The sequence below is a fragment of the Hypanus sabinus genome, chromosome 7 (genome assembly GCF_030144855.1).
Source record: "Hypanus sabinus isolate sHypSab1 chromosome 7, sHypSab1.hap1, whole genome shotgun sequence".
In the NCBI taxonomy this organism is placed as follows: domain Eukaryota; kingdom Metazoa; phylum Chordata; class Chondrichthyes; order Myliobatiformes; family Dasyatidae; genus Hypanus; species Hypanus sabinus.
Genome location: NC_082712.1, coordinates 160299525 through 160314224, shown reverse-complemented (window position 1 = coordinate 160314224; position 14700 = coordinate 160299525). Strand labels below are relative to the sequence as shown.

The following is a 14700-nucleotide window of genomic DNA, read 5'->3' as shown; positions in this document are numbered from 1 at the left end:
TCCTACCTAGTGACAGTTAGATCTGAGGTCTTCCAGGTCGATGACATGTTTCGCATCCTTATTGACTGTTGAGTAATGAAAACATGGAGCTTAATTGCAAAATGCCCTCAATCCTGCAAAATATGACATGAAATTGACTTTTGCTTTGTAAAGCATGCATGGAAACTAGACAATTACCACATTCATGCAGAAAATGACCTCCATAAAATGGGTAGATGCCAAAAATCACTGCCTTTCCCCTATATTTATATTAGTTTGCTAAGCAATAACTTGAATGTTACGGACACAATGGCACTTTTTTATATTAAAACTAGTCACATTAATTCCTCTGCGATGAAATCTGGGTATTTTCTATGGTGAGTGTGCCAAATTACAATTACTGTCACATCTCTTGTTATCTCTTAAAGCCACTCTGGAGCTTCAACTTATTAGTTTTCTTCAACAAATTATCTTACAACTTGCCAAATATACCAGATTCAGATGCAAATGATTTTCTTCTGTGGCGATTCATGTCTGTTCATTAATGTTTAATTTACTTCCATCTTTCACAAGTCACTTTAATAACGCATGAAGAATGCAATGTGAAATGGTCCTCAATCAAATTTCATAAAAACAATAAGCTAGACAAGTGATTTTTTTTTACTTTGGACATATTATCCTGAAAGGGAAATGCATTATGTTGCACCATTGAAATAATATTCCTGTCCAATGAATAATTGTTCATAGACCTGTACAGCAGAGATGCAGGCCATTGAGCCCATTCTTGCCTATACTAGTAGCCCATACTGGTACCTTAAATCTCAAATTCTAGCCTCCATTTCATAGCTTTTATGGGTTCCTTTGTTTTTATCTCTTTCCAACTACCTCATCAACATGTCAAACAAATGTTGTTGTCAAAAGCTTATCATCACAGTAGGCCTAAGGTTACCAAATCAAATTCATTTCTGCATCCTATCTATCCCTTCCCTGCTTTCCCTGTATCTTAAAGTTAACTTATTTTTTTTTTTCTTTTTTCCAGTTCAGACAAAGGGGTCTTCCATATGAAACACCAGCTATATTTATCATTCCACAAATATTACCTGAGTTCCTCAGTATTTTCTTCTTTCATTGCCTTGAAAGAATTTTCTGTTTCTAAACCGCTGTTCCTTATCCATAGGTCAAAGCAAATTCTTTTTACAAGTACTTATTCAATTCTCCAGTGAAAGATTCCAATGAGACTGCCTCATCTAATCTTTCACACAAAGTTTTCCAGATCATAAAAAAGTGTAAAACAAATTCCCCTTGTTAATGCAGTCCAGGTGTGCGTAGCATTCTGAATAAGGTGGCCGAACTTGTGGCGCAATTACAGATTGGTCAGTATGACTTTGTGGGCATCATTGAGTCGTGGCTGAAAGAAGGCCATAGGTGGGAGCTTAACATCAAAGGATACACTTTGTATCAGACAGGAAGGCATAGATAGTGGTGAGGCTCTATTGGTAAGAGATGGAAATACATCTTTAGAAAGAGGTGACAGAGTCAGAGAACGTTGAATCTTTGTGAGTGGAGTTAAGAAACGACAAGGGGGATTGCAAAAGGAGCTGGGAAAGGCACGTAATAAGGGTACTGACTCATCTTTAATGGGGGCTTCAATATGCAAGGGAATTGGGAAAATTATGTTAGTGTCGGAACAGAGGAGAGGAAACTTGTTGAGTGCCTAAGACATGGCTTTTTAGAGCAGCTTGTGCTTCAGCCTACTTGGAGAAAGATTATCATAGATTGGGTGTTGTGTAAAAACCCAGATCTTATTAGGGAGCTTAATGTGAAGGAACACTAGGGAAGCCCTGATCATTATATGACTGAATTCATATTGCAACTTGAGAGGGAGAAGCATAATTCACACATATCTGTATCGCAGTGGACAAAAGGAAATTACAGAGGCCTGAGAGAGGAGTTTACCCAGGTGGATTGGAGGATACTGGCAGGGATGACAGCAGAGCAGAGATGGTTGAAGTTTCTGGGACTAGTTCACAAGGCACAGGATAGACATGTCCCACAGAAGAAGTTCTTAAATGGCAGGGGTAAGCAACTGTGGCTGACAAAGGAAGCTAAGGACTACTTAAAAGAAAGGAAAGGATCATATGGTAGCAAAAGCGAGTGGGAAGTCGGATGATAGGGAAGCTTTTAAAAACCAACAAAAGTTAATTAAATAAGCTGTAAGAAAGGAAAAGATGAAATAGGACAGCAAACTAGCCAATAATATAAAGCAGGATGCCAAAAGTGTTTTCAGTTATATAACCAGTAAAAGGGAGGTGAGATTTTTTATTGGACCACTGGAAAATGATGCTGGTGAGGTAGTAATGAGAGACAAAGAAATGGCAGGTTAACTTAATAGGTACTTTGCATCATTCTTCACTGTGTGAATGGTCCATGAGTGTCAGGGAGCAGGAGGGAGTTCCATTGCTATTAATATGGAAAAAGTGCTAGGCAAGCTCAAAAGCCTTAAGGTGGGTTAGTTTCCTGAACCAGATGGACTACATCCCAGAGTCCTCAGTGAGGTTGCAGAAGAGATAAAGTTGGTCATGATTGGTCATGATCTTTCAAGAATCACTTGATTCTGGCATGCTCCCAGAGGACTGGAAGATTGCAAATGTCACTCCACTCTTTAAGAAGGGAGGAAGGCAAAAGAAGGGAAATTATAGGCCAGTTAGTCTAACCTCAGTGGTTGAGAACATGTTGGAGTCTATTATTAATGATGAGGCTTCAGGCTACTTGGAGACTAATGATAAAATAAGTCAAAGTCAGCATGGTTGCTGTAAAGGGAAATCTTGCCTGACAAATCTGTCAGAGTTCTTCAAGGAAATAACAAGCAGAGTGGACAAAGGACAGGCAGTGGATGTCATTTACTTGGATTTTCAGAAGACTTTTGATAAGGTGTCACACATGAGGCTGTTTAACAAGATAAAATCTTATGGTGTTACAGGAAAGATACTGACATGGATAGAGGAATGGCTGACAGGCAGGAGGCAGTGAGTGGGAATAAAAGGGGCCTTTTCTGATTGGCTGCCAGTGTCTAGTTGTGTTCCTCGGGGGTCAGTATTGGGACTGATACTTTTCACATCTTTTGTCAATGATTTGGATAATGGAATTGATAGTTTTGTGTCAATTTGTGGATGATATGAAGATAGGTGTAGGGGTAGGTAGTGCTGAGGAAGCAATGAAATTACAGCAGGACTTAGACAAATTGGAAGAATGAGCAAAAACATGGCAGATGGAATACAGTGCTGGGAAATGTATACTAGTCCATTTTGGTAAAAGGAACAATAGTACAGACTATTAACTAAATAGGGAGAAGGTTCAAATATCACAGGGGCAGAGGGACTTGGGAGTCGGTTCAAATATCACAGGGGCAGAGGGACTTGGGAGTCCTTGTGCAGGGCTCCCAGAATGTTGATTTGCACCCAATTTAGCAGGTGCAGTTGAGAACCTCTCCTGGCTGTTTCCAATGGCTTGCTGGCTTGGGAGATAGATAGTCCCTTTCTCCAGCAGGGGCAAAGAACCCATACTGGAGCCCCCACAATGTACTCCCACACTGGTCTCCTGGACAAGCAGTCTGACCCCTTTGTGCAGTGCTCAGACAGCTTCACATCCTACCTGTACCTAGGCCAGTAGAAGCATTTGCTCAGCTCTCCCAGCATCTTTGCAAACCCAAAATAACCAGTCCATGTACTGACCATAGCACCATGGTGTGAAACCTCCAGGGGACCACCAATTGCAGGAGATATCTGCTGCCAATGTTCCCTCTAGTTTTTAGTAGTGTGTGCAAAAATCTTATGTTGTGCAATTTTTTTTTTCCGTGATAAAAGTATGTGTGTACTGAATGCACACATGGCACAGTTTATGTAGGTTTACAAAATATTTGACATCAAACTGCACAGAATAACAACAAAATAACATACATATTTAAGTCACTCAGTTATTTTTTCTCTCTCTTGTCTTTGGCATTTACCCATTCTTTGTAAACTCTATCTAGACTAATAGAACTTCCATCCAATTGATAGCCTTTGGTTCTCATTAACAACTATTTTTACTGTGATAAGCACAAAAGCAGACCACGTACTATGACCTGGGGAGATAATCCACTCAGTCACATACAGACAATATTACACACCCCAGTTACAGTCAGGGTGACCCACAAACACACAAGTAAACAACTGCATAACCCAAGCTAAAATGTAACAATAAACAAACTTGAACATCCCACCATAATCCCACAAAAGCATTTTAACACAAGAACAATCAGTAGTGCTGGTCATTGGGAGTGTTAGGGCCAGGTGTTGACTATATCATCTCCCCCACATGTACGTTTTTCACACACATGTCAATAAGCATGTCATCTTTATCTTCTCTCTGAACCATTATTCTGTTCAGCTCCACTGGTTCCAAATTTTGCACGTCACAGAGTTGTTGTAATCATCACTCCTTGATTCAGCAATATACTGCTGAGTTACTCAGTAACTGGGGTTTTAACAATCAATGTGAATAACATATTAAACAATATTAATACAAAATAATATGGGTGTATGCATAATACTGCTATTTGATCACAGAGAGAAGAGAAGTGTGGTATTGGAAAGGAAATGAATGGAGTTGAGGCAGCTTCAGTGAAAGAGTTCAGAATGACAATCAGGTTTACAGCATAATCACTGGCATCTGTGATGAAATTTGTTGGTTTTTGACAGTACTTCTGTGCAAGACATAAAAATTACTCTCAGTTACAAAAATATGGAAATTAACAAATAGATAAATAAGGCAAAGGTGGAATTGTGAGGTAGTGTTCATGGACCATACATAAATCTGTTGGCAGGGAGGAAGAAGCTCTTCCTAAAATGTTGAGTACAGGCTTTTAGGTTCTGCTAACGCTTTCCTGACAAGGCTGAGAGCATGTCCTAGATGGTGAAGGTTATTAACAATGCATATCGGCTTCTTGAACAGCACCTTTGAAGATGTCCTCGATCCTGAAGAGGCTTGCATTCATGATGTAGGTGGTCAAGTCTACCATCCTCTGCCACCTCTTTTGATCCTGTGCATTTGAGCCTTCATACCAGGTGGTGATGAAACCAGTCAAATGCTCTCCACCGTACATGTATAAAAAATTGCTGGAGTCCTTGATGACATACAGCACCAAATCTCTTCAAACTCCTAATGAAGTATATCTGATGGTGTGCCTTTATTAGAGGCCCAAGATAGGTCCTCTGAGATAATTGTGTGGGTTAGCAATCAGCTAGAATATGTAGGAATTGGTTAGGTATGAGGTGCCAAAGCAAGGTAGCTTATGCCCAGGCAACCAAATCCAAGGAAACTTTCAGATGGCATCTACATGAGAGAAGATTGACCCCCTGTACAGCTGCTGCCCAGGTAAGGCTGGGCTTTTTAAACCACACAAAAGATAGCCTTAAAACCCATTTTAACCTACTTCAGTGTTTGATGACCTCTCCACTTACAAACGTACAATACCATTTTATGCCTCTGTATAAAATTTCGGAGGTGGGCTTGGGTGGCACAGTGTTTTCAGGCCAAAAAAGCCTGTAACTGTGCTGTATCTCTAAATAAACAAATAAATACCTTTTACATGTAAATGCTTTCAATCAAATGTTAGTATTTCTATGCTCTTTTGGAAGTTATTTAAAATTGAATGACATATCTTGAAATGCTTTTGATCATTTCCTTCAGGATAAATAAAGTTTTATCTTATCTTATTGGGGCTGACACAAAGTGTACCTGACATTTGGGGAGAGAGGTTTCAGGAGAGCTACCAGAAGTCAAGATATAACTTGCAATCTGCCTCGCTTCACAGGAGGACCCTTTGATGTGAGGTGCAGGTATGATCAGCCCTTTTAAAACACATCAGGACAGGGCAGGTAGTGATTTCAGGTAGTGTGCTGTGTCTGGGATAATCTGGTCCCCTGTCCAGTCTGTGGTTGCTATGTAAACTTAGTGCATAGACACTCAGGGGTGATGTTAGACTGCACGTCTCAGCAATGTCTGCAAAGGTCAGAACTCCCTATAAGGAATGAAGTCAAACAAAGTATCCAGAAATCCAGAATAGACATGAGAAACTACTGATAGTGAAGCCAAAGCAACATAAAATATCTGAGGGTTGCTCAGCAAGTCAGGCAGCATCAATGGAGGGAAATGAACACCTAATGTTTTGTGTTGAGATTTCAGTTTAACCTGCCCTTTCTTTGCCGCCTTTCTTGAAAAGCAGGCCCACCTTCACTGCCCTTCAGTCATCTGGTTTGTCCAGAAAAGATATAAAAAGGCTTTGCCAGAGCTATAGCAATCTCAATGCCATCTACAGCAGCTCAGTATAAATCCAATCCAGTCATGGGGATTTATCCATCTTTAAGCCCATTAAGATATTGAATATCCCCTCCTTATTTATGGAGAGCTGCACTAGATTTTCACCTCTGCCTTCTTTAAATTCTGCAACTAGAGGTTCCTTTGTGAATACTGATGAAAAGTACTTGTTTAGGATTTTGCCTATTAGTTTTTACTCATTGCACAGATTGTTCATGTGGTCCCCAGTGGATTCTACTATTTCTTTTGTTGTTCTTTCATCATTTATATACTAATAGAACACCTTAGAATCTGTCTTAATCTTGTGTACCAGTAATTTTCCAGTGCCTTTCTTAACCTTCCTAATTTCAGATTTAAACAGTGGTTTATACTCTTGACGGGTCTCACACTTCATTAGTTTCTCACACCAAGTATATAGTTCCTTGTTTCTCCTTATCTATTCCTTACTATCCTTCCACAACCGGGGTTCTCTGTACTTATTACACCAGAACCTTGCTATTTCTCTTTTGAATGTTTCCTACTGTGTAGATGTTGACTTATTTGTAAGTGGATGCTCCCAGTTTACTTTTGCCATATCCTTCCTTAAGTTACTGAAATTGACATTATCCAATTTAAGTCTTTATTATACTTTTTCATCCATATCCTTTTCAGTAACTATTTTAAATATACAGATATCTAACTCCAAAATGAATGATCTCCCCTGTAATTCCTTCCACTTAACAAGTCACATTGTCCAAGAAAAGGTCCAGTAAATGCCCCTTCCCTCAAGGGGCTATCTACATACTATGTCAAAGGATCTCCTGTACACTTGGAAAACTTTGCTCCTTTAAAGCTTTTAAAGCTAGAGCAATCCAAAATTAATAAAACTGCTGGAGAAACTCAACAGGTCAGGCAGTATCTGGCAACATCTTTAATGGTGCAACTCTTTGCATGTGCATTTACTTGTTTTTATTCTGCCCTTTTTAGGAGAAAACTGTCCTGCTTGTTTTTATTTTACCTTCCCCAGAAACAGTCCCAAGGATTCAGGGATTTACAACCTTCTGCACCAGAGCACCATCCCTTCAGCAACACATTCATCTGATTGATCCTTTTATTCCTAAACTCACTAGTTTGTGGCACCAAAATCAATCTAGAGATTACAAACTTTGTCCTTTATAGGGCTACCAATTTCACCAAACATATGCTGCCATAGCTCATCTTTATTCTGCCTATATTACTGACATCTACATGTATCATGACTGCTGTGTGTTCACCCTTTCTTTTCAGGAGGTCCTGCAGACCCCCCAAGATATCCATGACCCTAGAACCAAGGAGGCAACTTACATTTTGCAGTCAAAGAAATACCAATCTGACCTCCTGACAATAGATTCCTTTACCACTATCACTCTTCTAGTTCTGATCCTCCTTCTGCACAGTCTCACTTACCACCATGCTATGGACTGGACTTTTGATGTTGTTGATCCTTGAGGTCAAAATCCCATCAATGTCAAACATGGTATACTTGTTACAGATGAGAACAACCATATGAAACTGAACTATTAAACTGTCCTGACTGTTCTTCCTGGTTGTCACTCAACTTCTTTCCTTCTGTAACTGCAGGGTAAGCAGCTCACTAAATACATTGACTTCTTATTCTGCACATCCTGGATGTTCCATACCAAGTCTGCCTACAGTTCCAATTGTAGGAGTTGTCTGTCAGGACTTGTCAACCTTCCATATTCTGCAAGAGGAGCACACCAATGCCCAAACCACCAAAACCTTTGTGATTTCTCCCCTCAGCCAACAAGAGGATGGAGATCCTGAAACAGACATGAAAGGAACTTGCATTACTGTAGTTTTTTTTTCACAATGTCTCAGGGCATCACCAGATGCTATACTTCTCAAATGTTGCTACTGTTGAGGTGTTAGGAATTTATGGTCAATATATATGAAGGTTGGTCCAAGATTTTCTTTGAACTGCACAATGAAAATGAGACTAAGAAAGTGTATAGTGTATTGGCCTGCATTAGTTGAGGATTAAGATCAAGAGTCACGAGGTAATATTGCAACTCTACAAAACTCTGGCTGGACCACACTTTGAACATTGTGATAAATTCAGGTTGACGCATTATAGGAAGGATGTGGAAGCTTTAAAGAGGCTGCAGAGGAGATTTACCAGAATGCTGCCTGGATTAGACTGAGTAAGTTAGGGCTTTCATTGTTGGAGCAAAGGAGAATGAAAGGTGACCTGATAGAGGTGTACAGGATGACCAAGTGTGTAAACAGAGACATTTTCCCAGGGTGGCAAGGGGTTGTAATTTTACAGTTATTGACAGACGGTATAGGGGGGATGTCAGAGGTAAGATTTTTAAGCAGAGAGTAGTGGGTGTATGGAATGCACTCCAAGGCTGGTGCAAGAGGCAAATATACTTGAGACATTTAAGAAACTTTTCAAAGTTTCAAAGGTACATTTAATATCAGAGAAGTGTGTACAATATATATCCTGAAATACTTTTTCTTTGCAACCATCCATGAGAACAGAGGAGTATCCCCAAAGAATGAATGACGAAGTCCCCCCCAGCTCCATTCTGTCCTGCGTATAAGTGGCAGAAAGCAACAATAACGCCTCCCCACACTGGCAAACAAAGGCATCGGCACCCACCACTGAGCACTCAAGCGTGGTAAAAGCAACAGCAAAGACACAGACTTGCCATACTCTAAAGACTACTTGTTCACCCAGTAATCAACATACCACAGGCTCTCTCTCTCTCCTTAATAAGGGGGAAAGAGGTGTCTCCATTTCACAGTGAGGGGGAAACATAACAAACATCTCGCTGATTTATGATGTTAAAAGTCCATTGTGTCTCTTTTCTGAGCTCTATGCCCAAAGATCTCCCAGTGTCTCTGGGCACTCAGCATTAGATCTTCCATCTCCCATGACACATCAATCTCCTGCCTGGACACCAACCTTTGATCTGCCCATTTCCACGAGATCTCGGTCCTCCGAAACGAGCTGAGCTCTAAAGCTGAGCCCTCGTGTGCCGTGAAACCGTGAGAGCGGCTCCCATTCCCGCAAAGAACCGTAGTCAACGTGTAACTCTGGGTCAGGGTCTTCAAAAGAACCCTGAAAGGGAAAAATAGAAATATTAAAGATGGAAATAGAGCTGTTTCCGAAGATGCAAGCAGAGGAGTCACTGTTAGGCACCATTAATCCTCCTAGATAGGTATATGGATGACAGAAATGGATATGTAGAAGTGAAGGGTTAAATTGATTGTAGAGTAGTTTGAAAGGCTAGCACAATATCGTGGGCAAAGATGCCTGTATTGTGCTGCAATGTTTTATATGACTTGAATGCAAGGTCTCCATCAGGGAGTGCTGTTCATCCAATCCCTTGTATGAAATGTAATGTCTGTTTCGGCCACAAGCAGTGAATGGTGAGCCTTCATTATGACAAAGTCCGTATTTCTGGCATGAAGTGTGTACGTATCATTTGGATGCCTCGTGCACCTATATTACAATGATAACATCTAGGTCAGTTTAATGTGAGATTTTGAACAATGAAGAATAGGAAGGTATGAGGTTTGATTACCAGGTGCACAGCCGGAAGGCTGTAATTTGCCAACTCTATAGCATCTTAATCGGTGGCCTTTTGTTGAAGACATCATCCTCCCAGTTAACACCAGATTAAACAAAGCTGTGAAGGCCTCCTTGTCAAAGTCTTGTCTGTTTCTATTGTAAGTGACACCAAGATGGAATATGAGAATTTTACTGATTTTTGGTACATTTTCAGAGGTACCTGGAGGTTCATTGTAAAAAGAACAACACATTCAAAATATCCTCGAACATTCACTCAACTGTTCCAAAGCCTGGATATTTTCCCTTATTCTGTAAGTCTAATGAAAGGACATCAAGCAGTCTTTTAATTTATGACTTTTTTCTAAACTATCTAAAGGTTTAACAAGAAACCCATTTATGCCTCAGCAAGACAATAATGTCAGACCATACACAATGCTCCAAATTGGATCAGCTGGTCTCTGCTCGCAGATATGAATCACACTGAGGTATGGCCTTTCAGAGTAAATTGTGGAGCTGAGGGAAATACAGCACACTCACACAAGAGGATCTGCCTCAGGAGGAGAGGTTATTTACTGAGCAACCAACAAACCCAGTGCTCTGTAATGTATCGTTGCACCTTGCTTAGGAAGACTCTTTCAACAAGTGCAGTGATTTGTAACCAACTGTCTTTAAAGTGTATCTTTGAAGTGTATTCCGTAACAGTATCTGGTGTGAGTTTGATATTGTGTATGTACGCGCGGCATAAACTTGATTCTCACAGCACCTACGTGTACGGGAGGTGGGGTTGGTGAGTGGCTGGATCTCCTTTTCCCCTAGACATATACCAGCCTGTTGGGTAAGTGTTACACAACTAATACTTCTTAACAACTCTCACTGCAATCCTTTAGCATTCATGCAGTTAAATGTACCTTATCTTAAATTTAAAGTAAGTGCCCATGTAATACAGAATATGATGGAAAGATTTAAGGATAATGAGGATAACCATATATAATGAGGGTGCGAACTACACATAGTTGATGAATATTTCACCTTACTTATTTAGAGATACAGCACAGAACAGGTCCTTCATGCTCAACGAGCAGTGCTGCTGAGCAAACCATCTACTTAACACTAGGCTAATCACAGGACAACTTACAATGACCAATTAACCTACTAACCTATCTGTCTTTAGCCTGTGGGAGGAAACCAGAGTACCCAGAGGAAATTCACGTAGTTCACTGGGAAAATGTACAAAATCCTTGTGTACCACATTTGGCATTTGACCCAACCAGTCGATTTATGTTCCATTCACATGCGGCTTTCTGGGCTAAGCATCTTCATTTGAATTCTCTATTTGGTTTGCTGTAATAAACATATTGTCTACCATCTACTTTTGCAAATCCTCCCACATAGAAACAAAGTTTCTGTATCTACTCTACCAAAACATACAGGGCCTACTGGTCATGCTGACACCTGCCAGTTCCAAAGGGAACCCCAGCAGTCAGCCTTTGTGCCTTTGACTTCTGCAAATGTGCAATCAAATGCTCAAGCCCAAGATACTCTAAAGTTCAAGTTCAGATGCATCTAACTGTTTGCTTCATTGCTGAACCTCAATTAAAACAGGCACTGCTTTTTATGCAAGAGACATGGCAACTGTGATGAGAGAGAAGAAGAGTTTCAGATGGACACCTCGTCACCCGATGGTGCTGATATGGCCCAAGTGCGGAGTGAGAGACACTGAAGCAGGATCAATAGATCACAGACTTTAATGCAAACAGTGTTCAAGGGAAAGAAAATAATAAATGCCAGGCCAAACAGTGCCATTAACTAAAACTCTCCAATGGAAAATGAAACCTACCCTGTGGCTGAAAATAACAACTGAGAATTAAATGAATGCCGGCAGCCTTCAGATTCAGTTGACTCAACAGGCCAATATCTCAGGCAAGGCGGAATGCAGAAAGCAAAGTGTCGCTGTGTCCATGTCCAACTCTCGACAGGTACTACAATGGAATGGATGGAATTAAATATTATCACAATAAAATAATAATTAGCTGACACGTGCACATTCACGAGCGCAATTGCCGAATCTGATGCAGTGCTGAATCCGTGGTTGTGACAGACCTCCACCCACATGTTCAGATGTCCTGATGAAATGTTGTTAATCTGAAATATTAACATTGTTCCTCCATCCACAAGTACTGCCTGACCCACTGAGCATTCCCTGCACATACAATTTTCATTCTAGATTTCCGACATCTGTATTTACTTTTGCTATTCAATACCTATTCTATTCCCTGAGCCCTGGATATACTTGCATTGATAAGATATCTTTTCAGTAGTCAATTGGAATCTTGGTTATATTGTTCATAAAAGAATTAGTTGCTGAGATGGAGACTAATCTCAAGTCATTCATCGTGTTAGGAGGAATCTAATGGCAGACTATTATCTGTATGGAGAATGACTGCAGATAAGTGAAGTAGAGAACCTATCATGTGGTCTTGTACATGTGGTTAAGAAGGAAAATGCTGGATTGACCTTTATTGCAGATAGTTTGAATTTAAAAATAGGATAGCCTTGGTACAAACGTCTTGGAGGACACGCCTGGGGTGATGTGAACAGGTTTGTTCTGCTTACTTACAGAATATACTGACCTTGGAAGTAATGCAAATACAGAGTCACGAGGCTAATTCATGATATAAACGTGACTTTTACCGGTAGATAAAGAAATTACATTTACATTTTTTTGAGTTTTGACGATTGAGGGATGATTTTAACTGATATTTTGAAGATTTTGAGGGGCCATGGCATAGTAGATGTCAAAGAGTGTGAGAATCTTGAATGAGGGCACATATTTACAAGAAGAGGGGTAGTGATTCATTTAAAACTTCCATACATAGGAACATTTAAAAGAGAATTCTTCAAAGTCCTGGTGAATCACTGGAATTTTCTACCCCAGAGGCTTATGGAAATGAGAAGAAATAGGTAAATTTCTGAAGGATTAGGAAATTGAAAGTTTTGGAAACTGGCATAGCTGTGGAGTTAAGGTCTATTATAGGTCAGCCATGATGATAGTGAATGGTCAGGCAGCTTAAAGGTCAAAAGGCCTATTCATGCACTTCTTTCTTTATGTTCTTATGGAAATCATTGTTGCCACCCAGAATCACATTGAAAGCACATCCTCACTAAGGTGAAAGTTCCCATTCTTGGTCTTGAACATCTTGCCAATCCTCAGGTTGCTCAAACTTTCTTTTGGACCACACATGGTAACAGAAAAATATCCTGAGGAATACAAGTTCTGAGTCACGGTAGCGTATGCTTAGCGCAACACTACTACAGCTCACAGTGTTGCAGTTCAGAGTTCAGTTCCAGTGTAAAGAGTTTGTGTCTCCTCACCGGAGAACATGTGCGTTTCTTCCGGGTGCTCCAGTTTCCTCCCGTATTCTAAAGACGTACCAATTAGTAGGATAATTGTCCTAGAATTAGACCAGGGTTAAACTGGTGGTTTGCTAGGCCAATAGGGCCTGTTCTGCACTACATTTCTAAATAAATAAACAAAAATAAAATCTACAATTGTGAATATAGTTAAGTCACAATACGCTTATTATTAGTTGTTCAATATTTCTTATTCTTTAGGCGGGGTTACGAAGATCTGGAAAGCAAACTAAAACAGATTTCAATGGAAAAAAGCAGCCTCCTGCATCAGCTCTCAAAATCAGCAACAGACTTGCAAGGAATGAAGGTAAATCTGCTGGTTAGAAAGCACCACCGTGGTTAACGACATTTATAAAATAATGGGGAGGAAGCAGCAACTGCAACTATTGACAGCCCTTGACACTACATAAATCAGGGCATTGAATTTAGAAGCTGGGACATTATGTTGCAGTATACTGTGAATCATTGAGTCATAGGACGCTACAGCACAGGAACAAGCCCCTCAGCCATGCTGACTTCTTATTCTGCCTAGTCCCATCAACCTGAACCCAGAGTGTATCCCTCCATATCACTCCCATCCATGTACCCATCCAAATTTCTCTTAAATGTTGAAATGAAACCTGCAGCCACCACTTCTGCTGACAGCTCATTCCAAAATCTCACCATGCTTTGAGTGAAGAAGTTCTCCCTCATGTTCATCTCAATCATTTCACACTTCCTTCTTAACCCATGACCTCTAGTTCTGGTCTCACCCAATTCCATTGGAAAGAACACACACAAAATGCTGGTGGAACACAGCAGGCCAGGCAGCATCTATAAGGAGAAGCACTGTCGACGTTTCGGGCCGAGACCCTTCATCAGGACTAACTGAAAGGAAAGATATTAAGAGATTTGAAAGTAGTTGGGGGAGGAGGAAATGCGAAATGATAGGAGAAGACCGGAGAGGGTGGGGTGAAGCTAAGAGCTGGAAAGGTGATTGACGAAGGTGATACAGAGCTGGAGAAGGGTAAGGATCATGGGACGGGAGGCCTCGGGAGAAAGAAAGGGGGAGGGGGGAGCAGCAGAGGGAGATGGAGAACAGGCAGAGTGATAGGCAGAGAGAGAGAAAAAAGAAACAACTAAATTTTTTTTTTCTCTCTCTCTATGGATAGGGGAATCAAGGGATAAGGGGACAAGGCAGGAACCGGGTATTGATAGTAGATGATCAGCCATGATCTCAGAAAGGTGGTGCAGGCTCGAAGGGCCGAATGGTCTATTTCTGCACCTATTGTCTATTGTCTATTGTATGCCTGGTGATTAATGACACAAGTACTTTTGCAGAAAAGTAATGGGCCTCTTTCAAAAGATATTGTAGTATATATTGTTCTTTGAAATGTGTGTTGCATCCAAATATGACT

The 14700-nt window shown here is 40.5% G+C and overlaps 1 protein-coding gene across 3 annotated transcripts in view; it reads left to right on the top strand.

Annotated features, from left to right (window-relative positions):
- The window catches only part of luzp2 (leucine zipper protein 2), a 409997-nt gene that overhangs the window by 184142 nt on the left and 211155 nt on the right, over positions 1-14700 (top strand). For 2 of the 3 annotated variants that reach the window (XM_059976014.1, XM_059976015.1), the window contains exon 2: positions 13505-13610. The exons of the other annotated variant lie outside the window; for it this stretch is intronic. In XM_059976014.1, the coding sequence (XP_059831997.1) occupies positions 13505-13610 (106 nt within the window). The remainder of the gene's footprint in view (positions 1-13504; positions 13611-14700) is intronic. 3 annotated transcript variants of the gene reach the window in all.